The sequence below is a fragment of the Vipera berus genome (genome assembly GCF_964194415.1).
Source record: "Vipera berus genome assembly, chromosome: Z".
In the NCBI taxonomy this organism is placed as follows: Eukaryota; Metazoa; Chordata; class Lepidosauria; order Squamata; family Viperidae; genus Vipera; species Vipera berus.
This window is the reverse complement of record NC_138205.1, coordinates 88817227-88835734: the sequence shown is the minus strand read 5'-3', so window position 1 is coordinate 88835734 and position 18508 is coordinate 88817227. Positions and strand designations below refer to the sequence as shown.

Genomic DNA, 18508 nt, shown 5'->3' with positions numbered 1-18508 from the left:
AGTCTCTCACTCTTCAAGGTAAGGTGTTTCACTTGTGTAAACATGCTTCTTCAAATTCCTCTTTGAAACACTTTGCACTGTTTCAAGAGTACATACAATTTTCAAATGAGAAAAGTAATGAATTTTCTGATTTTTTAAAAAAAATTCACTGAAAAATTAAACAGAATAAATAATATAGACGCATAGCTCTAAAACAAAACAAGATTTTCAGTGACCTTAACACCAATGCTAAGAAATATAGAATTTTAAAATTATTTACAATACCGTATTGCATTTGATAGATATTTACAGCTGTCTATAGATGTAGAAAGTGCTATTGCTTACCATCTTGTTATTCTAATAATGTCCAGTTGCCTTTCAGTGTTTATAAAATCAAATTCTGAGGTTATTATTTTCAGTATGGTTCAAGGATACAAAAAAGAAATCAAAAGGTGCTCCATGGCTGCCTAAATCTAATCCAAGTGAAGTTGCTCTTTGTTCAGAAAGGCAACCTGGTACGTTTAGTTGTAACTTGGGATGTTTTGCCACGGCCCCTGAAGAAGCAGGTCCATGATCAGGATGATCTTCCTGGACTCAGGATTATTGATAAATAGTGGGTGGTAGTCATGGTCAAACTCTGAATGGTATACTAGTTAAAGTTCTAATTGGAATAAAAAGCCTTAACAACAGTGACTCATGAACTTATCAGTACACAACTAGTCTACTATAGCACACTCAATATAACACCACCTTTGAAGATCAATTAGAAATTGCAACTAGCACAAAGTGCAACAGCCTACATATTGGGTAGGTTAGAGTTGCCGTAATTATGTAATACCTTTATTGTGCATTAGTTACCAATGAGTTCTGAGTGCAAATCACAGTTTTAGTGTTCATCTACAAAGGACTTACATGGTTTTCTAATATTTTCAGAATCAAATATTTGCTTCAGAGCTTCTCACAAAGTTTGTTTATAATTTCCTATTACTGAAAAGTTAAGGAGCAAAGCTTTGCACACAGTGGATATTGTTTTTTTTTGTTTTGTTTTTTGCTGTAGTTCTCTATTATGGAACAGCTTTCCATAGAAGTAAAATTAGCATATTCTCTAATCATCTTCTGGAAGCTGGTAAAATAGACTTTAGGAGATCATTTGGGGGAATGAAGAATGCATGTCAATTGTATTATTACTATTTTGCTGATGTTTTTATTTTATATATTTTTATTATTATTATAAACAAGCCAATGTAGACCGTGGCAACTTATAAAAAGAAAATACTAACTAAATAAAATGGAATATTTAATAATGTTTCATTCCTCTTAGTTCAATTTATTAAGCAAACATCTTATTTTAAAATGACATTTTCATTTTAAAATAATTTTCTAGTCTATCCTTAAAGTGTTATGGTGAAATTTCATCCAAGTACTGATCTCAAATAGCTACCAGCCAAGATCACCCAGTGACTGTCAGCTTATTATTGTAAGATCAACTATAAATAATAATGACACTGGACGACAAAGATTTTGCTTCCTGAACACTTTGGGGTATAGATTTATTGTTCCTAAGCATGAAAATAACCTATAATTTAGCCTATCACGTACAATTTTATAGTAATCTTCTGTTTTTACACAATGACTAGGTTGCACATTTGGGAAAAAAATACAAAAAACATGAAGTGTAGTTGAAGCATATCCAGAACACCAAGAACACGTGGAATATCTGTGAAGATCTAAAGTGGTGGCTCTGCTGCTTGGAATGCAGTTCGGATATATCAAGGGTAGGCAAACTTGGCTCTTTTATGACTTGTGGATTTCAACTCCCAGAATTCCTGAGCCAGTTGAAGTCCACGAGTCATAAAAGAGCCAAGGTTGCCTACCCCTGGGATATACAAAGTATTGTTGTTACATATGCAAAAGGGACAGCCATGCAAAAGGGTCACATTACTTTAAAAGGAAATGGCTACTATGAAAGAATTTGGTTCCAGTATAGGGGGGGGGGAAGCATAACACATATTGTTGCCTTCTCTTCACATAAAATTAGGACTAATGAAAAATGTTGTGAAAGTGATGATCAAGATGAATTTTTTTGTTACTGGAGACAGATATTTCCAAGAATAACTGATGCATTTTTGTTTGTCCACAGATCAGATATGTTGTCAATGACAAGTGGTTTGAAGATCTGTTAGAAGAGCTAGAGAAAATCACCTGGAAAGCATTCAAGAATGTCACTGAGAATTTTCTTGGCAACTGCAAAGCACCAAACTATATCCAGCCGGTTGACAAACTTCTTATAACATAAAAGACCATGAAGTGCAACATATCACTGAAGATTCACTTTCTGCATTTACATTTGGACTTCTTTCCTGAAAATCTAAGTCCGGTCAGTGACAAAAATGGGAAAGGTTTCACAAAGACAATGCCACAATGGAAAAATGATAACAGGGAAACTAGAATCCATCAAGTGGTTGACTATTGTCACACACTTCAGTGAGATGCATCGGACATTGAGTACAAACAAACATCAGCAGCAAAACACTTTTAGTCCTGTTTAAGTCATGCAATGTATCTGAAACATTATGCAATTAAATACATTATAGTTATTAAAAGTTAATTTCATTTTTTAAATATTCCTATGTGATACAATTATTCTGAAATTGTATTTGTGTTATTTGAAGGGGTCTATCATAATCACCAAAAGTTTTTCAAGAAGCAAAACTTTTGAAAAAAAATTGTTGTCCAGTGAATTATTCTTTGAATGTGTCAAGCATTGAACAAAACTTTGCAAACTGCTTCTATGTTGTCTGCTATTTAGATTAAATTAGATTAAATTCTTTGGTCCTATCTGGAACATTGACTAAAAAGGATGAAGGAGTTATACACATGAATCGCTGTAGCTATCCCACCTCATCACTTGTACACAAAAAGTGGGACTTATTGGAATCTCTTTAAATTAGACTGATGAAATAACATTTAAATGGGTTACATTAAAGTCCTTTTTTTATTTGCATCAATCAAAATTAGGATGGCACTCCCATTTTGGTGGTTAATTGGGAATCATGAGTCATTAACTGAGTAGCCAAGCCATTCCTCAGTAAGATACGGACTGCCTCCATTTCCCCCAGCTACCTATCTTCTCTTCCATCTTTGCTCGTTGTGTGATCCAGTACCTGTGAGTGGCAAAAAGCTCTGCAGCTGGTTGCCATGCCCTGGAAAGCTGAAGTTGCTTTAACCCAATCCTAGTTGTTCTCACCATTCTGCATTCCAAAATTCCTGCTGCCTTGCACTCTGCCATGCCAGTTCACCCTTTTACTTGCTTTTGCTGCAGGGCTGAGCTTTGGCTTTGTTCTACAGAAAAAGGGGGGGAAAAGGCAAAGCCATCTCTTGGGCCACACTAAGCCAAAACACCACTCTATAAAGAGCTCCTGTGTAGGTCTGGGGCTGGCTTCATGCTGTGAAATAAAAAGACTGATTTTGGCTTATTCCCCCGCCCCTTTTAACAGCATGAAGCCAGCCCCAGACTGGCCCAACAACTAGGCTGAGAATGCCTCATCATAAGCCTGAGCAGGAGGCCGGTGAAGCCAGTTCATTTGGAAAAGAGAAGAATGGTAGGGGCCCAAATGATGGGAGAGATATAGGAGGGTGGGGGAATTGTAGTGTCCCTGGAGTTTTAAGTGCAGGTAGGCTGCCAGTCATGTGACCATGGGAGCAGTGTAACAGCACTAATTTCATGCAGGGGTCTTTTACTTCAGGACTGTCATAACTTTGAACAATCACTGAACAAATGGTTTTAATTCAAAGACTACCTGCACTGTGCAAATTTTGCTACCACTTGGAAGTTTACCACTTAGACCTAAATCCCTTTGCAATCTAGTGGTCCACTTGATGGTCAAAGATCAAACCAAACATAAACAATATGCTCTATGAATACTTGTGTCAACACAAATTATATATTTTATTCTTTTTGTCAGGTAGTCTGTAAACTATTCCAGGGAATTAAAATACCAACACAATGTTAAGACAAATGAAGTTGAATCAAAAATTGAACACATATTATTTTGAACCTCTATTATAGTTTGCTTTGATTCCTGTGAGATACTTTTGAAACCTATTAGATTAATAAAATATTCTCTAAAATTGAAATTATATAGTTCTCAAAAATTCAAATTATGTATTTTCTTCTTATAAATACTTGAGCCTAGCAGACAACTGACTCATTACTTTTGCATTAAACATTCAACTGCCATTGAGATATTGTTTGCATATCTTGCATACAAGAAACAGCCTTAATTCACAAAGGGCTGGTAACATAAAGAGTTGTATATTAATAGTCGTGTTAACTATTCTATGATATGATGCAGCTGTTATGATTATGAGAAACACATAAAAATATTTGTTGTTGCTGTTGCTACTGCTCATGTGGTTTTTCCCTACTTTTCAAGGACTTAGTGAGTATAAGTATTTGTAAAATTAAAAAGAATTGCAACATATAACAATTCTAAAATATAAAAGTACATTTATGTGTATGATCTTATATTTCTGGCTGTTCTATACCTGAAGCAAGTAACATATATTACTTTTAAAGAGAAGTTATTTCTGAAGAAATAAAATTCTTTTTCAATAAAGAAATGTAAAAGAATCAGGCCCTAGAACCAGTTTGACAATGGAAACAGATATCACTTGTTTTATCCTTCAGGCAAGTGCTGTTTTATAGTCTGGTAAATGAAGAATCCTATAAAGAAAATATGGAAAGATAAGCTACATTATCTTAGCCATCATCCCATGTCTATAAGTCAATGAATTAGAAAGCAAATATAACTTTATATAGCACTTTTTAATTCAATATTTATTAATTAATTTATTTATTAAAGCTGATTCCAAATTGTTACAATTTTTGTGGCATTATAAATATTATGTTATGTGATAGTTAATATCGATCAACATGCTATAAATGTTCTGCATGTGGACTATTTATAATTCAGGTTGACAGCAAATATATCAAGTGTAAGGAAATTAGACAAAAAAGGGCAAGGCAATCAAAGCAAGAAACATTATAAGGAATCTGTGCTGAATTTATTTTATTTATTTAAATTTGTTTATTTAAATTTATTCATTTTGGGAAGGATAGAAAGTTTGCAAGATACTGTCCATGAATCCACCACTTTACAACTCTTGTCTTTTGTATTCTCTCTCTGTACCCAATCCATACCACTTCACAAAAAATGTTGCCAGGCATAAGGAGAATGGTATTTCTATTCTTTGTCCATATCAGTGTCTACAATCTCAGAAGGCAACAGCAGCAAAAAAACCCCCCAAATTCAGGATAAAAAGCTGTGAACCATTTGTTGTCTTTGGTTTTGGCAAAAGTAAGATATCAGTGTCCTATAATTCCATGACAGAAACAGTGGTGTAGTTCAAGTGAAAACTATTATTGATATATATTATTTGCTTCTGTAGAAAAATTGTGCTGATGTGAATATGGATCTGTACAATATACTCCATTTTATGTATGCATATGTATATTTGTTACATGACAGAAACAGTGGTGTAGTTCAAGTGAAAACTATTATTGACATATATTATTTGCATATGTATATTTGTTACTTCAAGAGTTATATATGCAGTTTGTTAAAAAGTATCGCAATGTATTTCCCTGTGTTTGTACAAAATCAAATGAAATATGTATATTTTAAATCAAGTAAAATTGGTCTTATTTTAAAAATACCATACACCAATTTATTAGAATCTCCAAAATGGGTCTTTAAAAAAGCAAAACAAATGGAAAGTTGAGGCCTGGCAGTATTAAAAATATTCTACACATGGAATACCATCAAGTGAAAAGATACGCTACTAATACTGAGTCCTTCGGGAGATAGGGCAGCATATAAGTCCCAATAATAAATAAATAATACTATATCTGGCATTAATTATATAGTGGAATCAAATGATTCTTGAGATAAACTAGCCCCAAATTATCTGGGACTTAAAATTAAATTCAGTACTTAAAAATGGTATAAAAATGAATGCAATAGATCACATAGCAACACATGAATATATTCAGATGTTAAAACCGGAACCCTTATTTTCAATGGAGTGTTTGCAGTCTTTTGAAAGTATTTCACATATAACTCAGTACTTTAAGTGGAAGCTTCCAAAACTATCTAGGCTATCTCAGAAAGCTGCGATAATTGCCCAATTTGAGCTACCCAGAGAAGGGAGATGAGCGACTAATATAAATTTGATAGATAAATATTAATCAAATCTGATAAAAAATATTTTGAACAATTGACAGCACCTCTAGTAACAACACAGCATCAAGTAATTAATATCTAGTCAATATAATACCTTTACAGGAAGCACAGTCCCCCTCATCACCCAATAATCCCCCTTAGTGATTGTACCTCTATCCTGTCTGAATTCATTCTTAATTTGCAAAAATCTAACCCACTGCTATATTCTGAGGGATTAATTTAGAACACATACTGAGCTCCTCATCCATATCTGAAGAATACTATTCCCTGCATTTGAATTAAACCTCACTCCAATAATCAGATCAATTCAAATAATATATTTTACTGGCTTTAAGGAATTAGTAGTATAGTACAACACTTCTATATGACTTTCAATGAGAATAAATCAGTTAAAAAACCATGAAAACACAATGTACTCTTGCTTGAAATTGGTTTCCCACAACTTCATTCAATTCCATAGGATTTTTCTCCAACTTGGTACCCAGATGTGTTTAATATTAAGTTGGAGAAATCTTACTTTGTAGGAATAATGGCTTTTAATTTTGATTACTTTTCCTCAACCATAACCTACATATTGTATTCTAATATACAGGGTTCAGTCCTAGAAATTAAAATATTCATATGTTACATAAATAAAATGTATAATAGAGGAAGCTGAACACTGGTGCTTAGACAAAGTTTAAATCTGCAGTGAAATGAATATTGAACACATATTAATGAGTAAACTTTTTATTTCTCCTTCTGCAATGTCATTTTCTCATACTTTCTCCCTTTTATTTTATTCCTATAGGACTATTCTAATGATAGTTTTATCAGAAGCTTGGTCATTTGCAGAAGGCTTTCAAAATAAGGCTAAAGACTACTAAAATAACAAAAAGCATGAAGCTAGGCAGAACAGCTCAAAAGACTGGCAATGTGATCCTGCAGTGCTTAAGCAAAGGTCAATGTATGATACTCTGCATTTCAAATCTAATTTCCAAACACACAAAATAATCTTTTAAATAAGTAGCTATTTGCTGCTTATTTATTCTGCAAATAGCTAACAAGCTTTAGGTCCCAAACTTAAAAATAGGCACATGTGAATTTGTCAGAGTGCTACAGGTTGTAGGTTGCTTTAGACATAGCGGCAAGAAATATTCCTGTGCACTTAATATGTACTGCAACCACAAAAAGGATGTTCACACATTTCTTAAAAGCCATAAGAAAAAAAAAAGAAACTATGATTGACCTTATAAACAAAGAGCAGAATGCAATTTTCATTACACTGGTGGTGAAAAAGTGCTAAACAAAACACAAAATATGCAAGAAGAAAAAAGCCCAATACATAGAGTATATATAAAGAAGATTTTGTTTGGTATAAGCAAAACCATTCATTAGTTATTCTTTATTAATAAATTCCTTAGGACTTTTAGTAAAAGTTTATATAAAGCTAAATTTTTGACTCAAGGTCTCAGATTCCATACAAATCTAGGTTTCTTAGGTTTTGGTATGTTGAAGATGGAAAATTAGTAGGCAATGGCAAGTCTTCTTAATCACTTTAAATAACATGATTTTATATCCATCTCACACAGAGGATTATCTTTCTCTACCCATTATATTTGGTATAAAATTATACAAGAAGACAACATTCTTTTTTGAAATTGTTACAATTCTATACTTAATTGAAATAAAACCAGCGATACAAGCGTGCAAAATGGAATACAACTCTTTCACAGTGATACTAGTCCAATGAGACTTGGCATGTAAAACTTTTCATCTAGATTTCTGGGGGGAAAAGAAGAGTATGATTGCTTGATTACTACACTCTTCCAGAATCGCCAGGAGGCAGGTGGCTTACAAATTGAATAAATTAATAAAATACCTAAGTACAATGAAATTAATATTCTCTTTTTACATTAATGCTGTTTAGCATAGTGGTTCCTAATGGGTGATATGCAGGTGCAAGTTGAATTTCATAAAACAATCTAGGTGGGCCAAAAGGCAAATCATTGAAACATTAATTTTTAAAAATTTTCTGGAAATAATAATTATAATGCCTATAAAAATACCAATTTCCTTTTAGAGAAAAATAATCCTTCTGTTTTATCCTGGTTAGACTGAAATACTTCGGCAAAGTGAACTTAAAATATTAAAGATTGAGAAGTACTGGCTTAGTAGATTTCAGATTACCATTTATTGTAATGAAACTAATATAAAGGAGACAGGTCTTTTCATTTCTCACTGCCTCACATTTATTCTGGAAAGCTGCAACTTTGCCAAAATAAGCAAAATTAATTTGCTTTTTTATTACATAGGCTATACAAACCTATTTACAAATACAAAACTACTGAATAAAGTGGAACTTATTTCTAAGTAAACGTGCATATCAAATATGCATAGCATCCAACTATCAATCTGCACTGTTTTTAAAATCAGTGCTAAAGAGACTACCCATGCATATTAGCTACATTTATTTCTGATACCTGTATCACAATCTTTCATTGGAAAACACTGAATTACCAGGATATTTCCATTTACACACAGAACTGGATGAGACTTTGTCAAATGTAAAGAATATAATTCTACGGCCCCAAATGAATGTTCTTGTACAATAAAAATCACAAGCATCATTTTTGTTTCTATCTCCTAAAAGTAATAAGAGATTGATTCTTACATAGTAACCACAAATATACTCAGGTTGAAGATTCTAGTAGGCATATGAGTTTTCTAAATACAAATGTTCTTCTATCTACATAAACATTCAAAACAAAACAAGGAATATATCCTATATCTTGATTCCTGAAGATTCAACATTTGTTTGGATAAAACATCCATTTATTTCAGTAACATTTATTAAGAAATGTGCATTTAAAGTCGGTATGTTAAACAAAAATTAAGTAGTTATTCAAACATAATTAAGCTACTTTCTAGAAGCTGAACAATGAATAGTGTCAGAATCAAGAGAAAAAGATCAAGCTGTAAATCAGGAAGTTCCAAGTGCAAATCTGTCTCCAAAATGAATTAGGTGTCCCTTAGTCTCAAGCTACAACATAAGAATAAAAACATTATCTTATTTTACAGACTTGTAAAAGGGATTACTGAAATAAAATATATTAATTCTTTTGTTAATTTTAAATTAATATCGCACACATGCTTTTTCATATGAGAATATTTCCAGATCAGTAAGTTTGGTTTACCATATAAACTAATTATGCTTTTCTATCTAAAATCAAAATAATTTTTCTTTTTATTGTGAAAGACACTACCACGTTTGCATAGCCTGTAAGGGAATTCATATTGCTCTGAAACTTAATCTGACAACTATGTGGTGTGATTCATGATGGTGTAACCATTTGAATTTTTTTATCTCCATGGTATATCTAAAAAAAAAATTCTAAGAAAGATTGATTATGCTGACAACTGGTCAACTGAACAAGAAAGCAAGAAACCAAACTTCTGTAGAAATAACAGAAGTTACTTTTGGACAATTGTTTATGGTTATGGAAATCAGAATGAATTAATGAAGGGAACTATATTGTATATCCTGATTATGATCAAGAATACATTTCCTTCAAAAAAAATTAAAATGGGGAGGGAATGTTGAATCTAAAAATCCATCAAAATCATTTTTGATTGAAAATATTTATCCACATAGAAAAATACTGTAATTAAATTGAAATTAGAATTTTTTGCATGATCATTTTTCTTTCTTAAAATCTACAAGTGCATTTTAATTTGCACATTTCTCATATAAACCTCAACAATGAATTAATTTTTTTTTAGCAATGTCCTTGAATAATTTTCATCCATTATGAAAAAGCGGTATATTTAGTATTATATAGCTGGATTTTGTTAAATTAAGTTTCTCTATAGTAATTCTTTATTTTTATAACATTTCAAGATTAACCTACTTTTTATGTAACATAAAATTTAAACCTGGGAATGTGTTTTACAAACTCCATTGTTTAATTATTATAATAAACAGGTGCCTCTGATAAAAAAATTCAAAGCAGTTTTGATATTAAAATTGAATGAATATTCAACTTTTTCACAGGCTACACTATCCTAAATGGTTGATTGATGCTTAAAATATAGTACATCAATGTAAAAATATGAAATCTTATTTTTTTTCTCAAAAATTCTAGTGGCAACTGTATGCAGAAATCTCAGTTCAACACTGCCTATGGTGTTTTATTATTTACTGAATGTTATTTATGCTAAGTACCTGTGAAAGGGGACACTCCTTGGCCAATGAACTCTGGTTCATATCCTTCAGTAAATCCTTCAGAGCATTTCTTACTGTTGTGTGAGACCATTGTTCAGGAGGCAAGTCTTCTAGTTTAGGGCAACTATTTGAGACATTGATTAGAAAAAGGATTATTACAGGATTGCATTCTGCTGCTGAACATTCCTTTAAGACAGACAGATTTCATTCTGTGCATCAAGCAGATGCATCTGGAGATTGCTCTCAGTCTCCTGATTGTTCCGATTAGTTAATTACTTTATACAACACATCTGCTGTATTGATGCATGAATTATACATCAGCTGCATGTGGCGACTATTTTTCCATGTTACTTCTACCTTCCTGCTCTGATGCGCTTGGTAAAACAATTTAAGGTGTAATGCCTTTTCACGACTGATCATGAAAAGAATTAATATATTAGCTTCCCCCCTTTTAGTTACAGAGAAATTTTAAAGCCTTGACTGCAACAATAAGAGTGAACAAGTCATTCTTTTTTCAAAATGCACACAGATGGTGCTGTTCATGATATGCAAAAATATTTTTCTCTTAAGTAAACTTTATGTAAAATGCCTTCTTGCAATGCATCATTTAATTGACTAAAATGCTATATACTTTTAATGAGATCCCAGAAAAAGAAAGCTATGAAACAGAACTAACTAAATATAAAATTTCTTACCATATTGTGGGCTGGTTTTTTTACCCCCACACTGCAATAACAAAAGAACGTAGGTAGTATTCACAGATTTTATGCTGACATAAGCAGATTTGGAGTAGTCACAATATATCAGATTCTGATTCTTACTCAGATTTCTGCTTTATGTGACATACCTGTGCAATTGGATTTTCAGTGTGACTACGTGATAAACATCCTGCAGCATGTCAGCTACAGTGGCATCAGGAGCATCTGTCACATAGGATAGAGGAACGGGGTTCCATTTTCCAACCTGGATCAATCCTGCATCAAACAGAACGATTCCAGGAAAACTATGTCAACAATGTTAAGAAATTAGATAAAAGAATATATGTTTGTAAAGTTACTTGTCATAACTTCTTTTAATGACATTTAAAATCAATTCACCATCTAATTTTTTCTTGTCTTGCAGCAAGAATTGATAAACAGATACAGAAATGTATAGAAATCATAAACAGTGCCCTATGCCTTCTTACTCTTTTGCACATTGTGCAAATTTCTCAAGAGAGGCTTAGTGCTAGAATAAAGTTGATTTTCTATTGAAAAATGCTTTATATTTATATATAATTAATGTTGCCTCTTCCACTGAAACTATTTTAAAAATACTATCACACCTCAATATTTCCTATGAATAAAATAAATAGCTATAAAAATGGAACTAAGCAAAATCTGAAGGATGTATTACTATTATATATACAACAACCAGATTTGAAACTCTTAACATTCCTGAAACCAAGGAAAATTATGCTTCACTATCCCCATTAATAAATACAAATATTTTGTAATTTATCATGACATTTACCTTTTGCTTGGGCAGCAGAGCTATGAGAATATCCAAGTGATAATAATGCCATTTCAATTAGCTGGTTGAATAACATGTCCTTCCTTACTAAAACAAATTCTGCATGTTCTTCCTTGCAATCATACTCAATGGAATTTTCATAATGTTCCACAACACAGAAAACTGGAAGCATGGTTCCTATAAGATAACAATGTTCAGAAATAACATTTACACAGTACTTACATATACTTTCTGAGTGGACTATTAAAGAATTATTACACAGATGAACAAATGGCCAACTCTAGGTTTTGGAAGGTATGAGAAACAACACAAACACATTTTTAAAAGAGTGCAAAAGTTTTTGATCTGTTGAGGAATTCAATACTGAACTATATAAAGAATAAGATTGCTTGCAGAGAAATAATCCTGGTTGCCCATAACCTGTATGATTACTTGTGAAAAGTACTACTTCAGTACTACTACTTAAACACACATTGCAGAAAACTTCAGAACAAGTCACTGCAATGCAATTTACATAACTCTATTTACAATGAAAATTGTTGGCAGTACACGAACTACTATAGAAAGTTACTGAATTAGCAGTACTCATAAAATATCACTTTAATCTGATTTTTCTTTAAATTTTTATATTTAGAAAATAGTAATCTAATCTTAGATAACTGTATGATTTAGAATAAAAGAAAACTGAATAAGAGAAAACTGAATGTAGATGTTTTCAAAAGCTAATTACTGTAAATTTATTGTAGTCCAAATTGCACAAACACACACACACACACACACACACACACACACCACACGCTTTAGACCCATGAATTCTATTGAATTCAACAGGTCTTATTTCTAAATAGACACGGTATGATTTACATGGGTATTCTTTATTTTTTTTTAATAAAGTGCTCTGTTATATATATTTCCAGGACATTTTAATATCCATTTCAAGGAACTATTGACACCAAATTTTATGATTCTACGGAATGAGATATTGTTCCGCCTACATTTTTAGGCAGAATCATGAAAGCCAACTACGCTTGCTTGCAAAACAAGCTCAAATTTGCTAGTTTGTTAAACAAACTCAACATGAAACACAATTCTAAATGCTTATCAATATTGTACATCTCATACATTGTCAGAAAAAAAAATCTCCAGACAAATATCAAAATATAAATTGGTAAATTATTCTTTCATTTCTTTTCAGAGGTTTGGTAAGCTCTCATCTACCAAAACCAGAACATAGCAACGAGGCTAGGAATTTAACATTATTAATAACAATATTAACTGCAGAATATTCATTAATTCCCTTCATACTTTATATCCATATTTCAGAAATACAATAAGGTATCTATTTACCTTATAGTTTTCTTACACTGATCTCAAAACGAGAGAGAAATCATTACTAAAACTCAAAAAAAAGCAGTGTGTGTGAAATATGTCTCAACTGAAAAGGAAAATCTTTCCCCATTAGGATAAGTATGTTATACTTCTATATGATACTGTAATGGCAAAGCTTCCTTGATTAGTATAACTTGACAAGTTGCTGATCACTCAAGTACTTAGCAAGACAGTGCAGAAACCTTATAACCTTCTAGCATTAAAGGGGAAAGTACTGGTCAGTGTTCAACGCTAAAAATATAGTATGATTTAAACCTGAAAGCAATGTCAGAGGATTTGCTGAAGGTTTATGAGTCTATATAAACAGAGTGTCTGCTGTAAGGAGCAGAGAAGTCTGTTGAATCCCTGTCTAAAACTGTCCTGGCATTAAAGTTTGCTGTGCAAATATCACATAATACCAGACACAGCTGAAATCTCCTATTTAGGAATTTATGGAACTTATATGTTTACAGGCGTCAGAAAGTCCTTTTTACATAGCCTCAGTGCTTCAAAGTACAATATTAATGCACTCTGTTTAAAAAGCAGCAATAAATTATATTTTTAATGCCTTACCCTTGGCTTTCTTAAGATGCATACATTCTTGGCAAACAATCAATAAATAGGGTAATCATGAACAGAGGCCAAAGAATTTGCTGAAGTGCTGTTATTCTATTTTTAATAGATACAGATCTAAACAATACGGACTGCTGTGTCTGTTCATTTTAAGATCAATATATTCTTTGTTTTCGCCAATCCAAGGAAAAAGTAAATTATTGTATGATAAATGTTATGCATCAGAATGGAAGCCACTGCTTTCTAACTTGGTGTTCTTAATTGTCTCAGTATAGCAATTGCAAGAAATCTTAGAAACATGCAAGAATAATACTGAGGAAAGAAGTATTAAATGAATTTGAAATTATATGTTTATTTTGATTAAATTATCATGAGTGCTGTTTATGATCCAAAAAGATCATCATGTATACTATTAATTTTACTTCAACAGACCATAATACAAACAGCCATGGACACACACACACCGCATCAGTCACTGGCTCTAAAAGCATTTTTTCTTGTGTGAGAATGTCTAATTACAGCAAACCAGTCACTGAACAATATGACACCCAAGTTGTTCATTGCTCAGTAATGAATTGTACTTAAGGAAATAAAAGTGCGAAAAAATTGTCATCATAAAGGAGTTTTCCACAGAACACCAAAAAAGCTTTATATTACTTTCTTGAATTCAACTAGCAAATGCGTCAGAAATGTTGATCTTCCAATTTTGGATTTTTGTCAAGAGCAGATAAAAGTATAAATCTGGCTACTTCAAGAACCTTTTCTACTTATTCACATGTTATAAAGTATTTTGACAATATACACACAGATGTCTGCAAAATTAGTTTATAGGAAAACTAACCTTGATTAATAGCATTATTTGTGTTCAATGAGAAAAATAATCTGAAAATATGACAGGTTTTTTCCTATTAAAAAGACCCCACCCTGCAAAACAAGATGCTCCACCCAGGCATACAATTCAATCTTCCAAGTATCATTTCTATCAGATTTTAAAATGCGATATTGAACAAAAATGCCATTGCGAGGTACAAATCATACACAAACGTGAAGGTAGGTTTCTTCTAAGACAATATACATAATTTAAAAATTAATGTTTCATATTATTATAGTGTTACCTTTTCTAATTTGTGTTTTCATCAGGTGTCCAGAGTGTTTTAAAGGCACTCCTTGCATTTTAGTTCCTGTACTTCCAAGTCTTCCTCTTCCTAATGGGCTCCCATTCTGTTCCAAGCGGGCAATTTTGGCTGGTGGACCCTTCGGATCGCTTACATTGTTAGACATTTCTGAATGTTCTTTCCCCTGAGTTGTCTCGTTCAAGTGATCCATACTCAGTCCCGCCTCTAAAGATCACCTGCCATGATTTGAAAAAAAAAATGTGTTGTATACGCGTGCGTAATTTTATGTAGGCAGTTTTGCACATGTACATAATACATCTGTATATCATGTTCACATAATATTAACTGGCTCTTAAATAAGAATGTATTTATGGGAAAACTGTTTAACTATCAAACCTATCATAACATTTCAATATACATATATATATTTTTCTACCGTTTATATAATAAAGTTCATTATATACCTGTATGAGATTTATATCTTAGATATTGTTAGTGAGAACTGCATATATATTTAGTAGCATTCACAGAATAATATAGTCTGCTACAAATTTCTTATTTACAACTTCTAAGATTATAAATTTAATATGATTTATGAGCTTAGTATGATTTCCTCAAATTACTAAATTATTTCACTTCAGTTAATAGAAATCTTGGATTATTTAACTTCTCAGGAAATAAAGGGATTAAAATTTTACCCAGGCATTTAATAGATTAAACTGGGAATATGAAGTTTCCTTTATGTGCATCTTTAAAAAAAGTCTCCTATATTAACTTAGAATTTGTAAAAAGAATTGTTCTATCAATAAAGGCAGTTGAGTATCAGATACAATTAAAAACTTATTTTCCTATAGCAACATGTCAAATTCTAGGTCACTTAAGTTACCATATAAATGCTACATATGGAAGTCTCCTTAAGCCCTCCTAACCTTCTTGGGTATCAAGCTGAAAATCTTTCAAACCTATTACACCATTTGATGAATTTTTGAATATTGACAAATTTGTATTATTAAGCTGTTAGCCTAACTACTATCATTCAATATTGGTTTCAAATTCTTTAATTCTTTTACTATTTTTCTAGTATAACACATACACAGTAACCACTAACTACTGTAATACCAAAGCACAAAAGTACTTTTAATTATTAAAATTATATTAATACATTTATGTATATATTACTATGAACATATATTTGCTTTATAATAGAGGGACTGCTGCCTTTTTGAAGATTTAATCACACTACCTGCTTTATTATATATGCAGTATAAACACTAGGAACAGGTGACCAGTCATTTATGAAGCAGCACTTACACAATTAAGTGTAAACACTATAACTGTGGATGGGAAAGGTGAGGTTACATAAAAAATATATCAATCCATTAATAAATAATGTTTTAATCTACAGTAAAAATACCCCCTTTTCAGCTCCGACAAGATTTTTGTTGTAGTGATAATGCTATATATTCTCACTGCAAATTTGTTCCTTACTAAATCATAACTGCTTTGTCTTTCATAATACAAAGTAATGTTAATCTTAAGAGTTAGCTGTATCCTTAAAACTGCCAATTGAATAAATATAAATTTTAGAATATAATGGTTATTTATCCTTGCACTCTGGGATGACATGCTGCGAACCAAAGGTTTACCATTGATTGTGGTCCCATCTGTTTTTGGTTATGAGTCTCATTAACAATAAATATGCCTACTTTAATCACTTTTTTAATCAAGATTATTCTTTTTCATTACATTAACTGCTATTTAACTCAAAACTGCGTATCTAAATTACCAACATCTACATGGTCCTTGGTAGTACTTCATCGAAACATGTCTAATACCCAAGCTTTTCTTTCCTTAATTTGAAATTAGTTGAAGGACCTAAAATATTTTGAACTAGAAAATTACTACCACTTTTTAAAAATTTAAACACATTTTTGTTTCATTAGTTAACATATATACTTCTCCAGCCATAACCAGTGAATAAAAATATTAAGCTAGCAATCAATTGTATATACAGTATAGTGACTAAAAATACTGAATTGGTCACATCCACTGTATCTACACTTCATCACCTTGCAAAAAAGAGTATAATGAAAAAAAGAAATGTAAACAAAAGGTGCAAAAAAACTCCACATAATTTACCAATTTAAACTTTTACATTCAAGGCTAAAGTTCAACAAAGCTTCTCTCCATCTGAAATACCAGTGAGATATACTCAACATGATTTGTCACGAAGAGTTAATAATTATCTTTAGATATGACAGGAAGAAGTATCTGCTGGTTTCCTATTCAAGTATTTGTTCTGTAAGTTTTTAGAAAAATATATATTACTGCATGTGTATACTGCTGAAGAAGGAAGATGACATTTTAAATATTTTGTGAGTGGATTTCAGTTGTTTGCATATGGTTCTGCAAGTAGAAATGACTACTGCATCTTCAATACTTTGAGACTTAGCTCCCTCCCCTTTCTCTTTATCTCCTCCTCCTTTCTCTGATAAAACCTCTTAATCACATTTAAGAGAGGCTCTGCTCTTATCCATTCCATATGGTTGTGATAATCCAGGCCAAGCTTTCACTGTGACCTTTTAAAGAGACAAAGAAGCAAAACACTATCTAGAAACAGGAAGATTGCAGTTTGAGTGAAATTTCATAAAAAGACCTGAAACTCACCACTTCAAAACTTGACAGCATATAAATAATGGAAACAAAGGAGATTTCCTTTGCAGAACGATGTCTTGAAGATGATTTCTAAATCCCTTTTTGTAAAAAATAAAAATAAAATAAAATAAACTGAAGGACACTTCCTTCCAAAATTCTATTTTTATTAACATAGTAAAAGGAAAATATATAAGCCAAATGTAGCAGTCATTGAAGGGGAAGCAATAAAATAAACCCAAAGAGAAAGAGAAGTACTAGTAAATTTACAGAAACATGTGGTGATTGCAATAATAGGGAATGATGATGAGAAAGGGAAATAATTATTATAAACAATACATATTAATAATATTTAAACCATGCTGACAATACCGAATCAAAACATTTTTTTTAAAAAAAGAGGGAAACAGATTAGGAATGACCTGCCTAAATCTGAACAGAGGAAAAAAGTAAGAGAAAGAGATGGGGGTGAGATAGCTTCTCTAGAAAGCAGAAAAGCTAGTGAGTTTTCTATTTATAATTATTTTTATAATAATTATATTATAAAAAGAAATAGAGAAATAGAAAACACATGCCTTCTTCCCACAAAAAGAAAAAAAAACTAACCCAAAAACTTTCTGCACAAAGCTTCAAAGATTAGAAACAAAATAAAAATACTAAAAGCTACAGAAAAGTAGAAACTAAAGATATAAATACTTAAGTTTCACTATCGCCTTTGTTGTTTATTATTATTTTGTAATGCATAGAATTCCTTTCTCATTTACCCGGAGAGACGGACGAACGGACGGACGGACGGACGCAGGGGGGGGGGGAGGGACGGAAAGAAATACAATCACCATCAAAAGTAAAACAAAAGCAAG

At 31.9% G+C, this 18508-nt stretch overlaps 1 protein-coding gene across 4 annotated transcripts in view; it reads right to left on the bottom strand.

Moving 5' to 3' along the window:
* Window positions 1-18508, bottom strand: part of SATB1 (SATB homeobox 1) — a 115181-nt gene that overhangs the window by 74458 nt on the left and 22215 nt on the right. For 3 of the 4 annotated variants that reach the window (XM_081345411.1, XM_081345409.1, XM_081345408.1), the window contains exons 2-6: window positions 17664-17749; window positions 14997-15232; window positions 11941-12117; window positions 11276-11402; window positions 10429-10552 (exon numbers count right to left, since the gene is read on the bottom strand). In XM_081345411.1, the coding sequence (XP_081201537.1) occupies window positions 10429-10552; window positions 11276-11402; window positions 11941-12117; window positions 14997-15207 (639 nt within the window). In that variant the 5' untranslated portion in view covers window positions 15208-15232; window positions 17664-17749. The remainder of the gene's footprint in view (window positions 1-10428; window positions 10553-11275; window positions 11403-11940; window positions 12118-14996; window positions 15233-17663; window positions 17750-18508) is intronic. The other variant, XM_081345410.1, reaches the window with a different exon arrangement.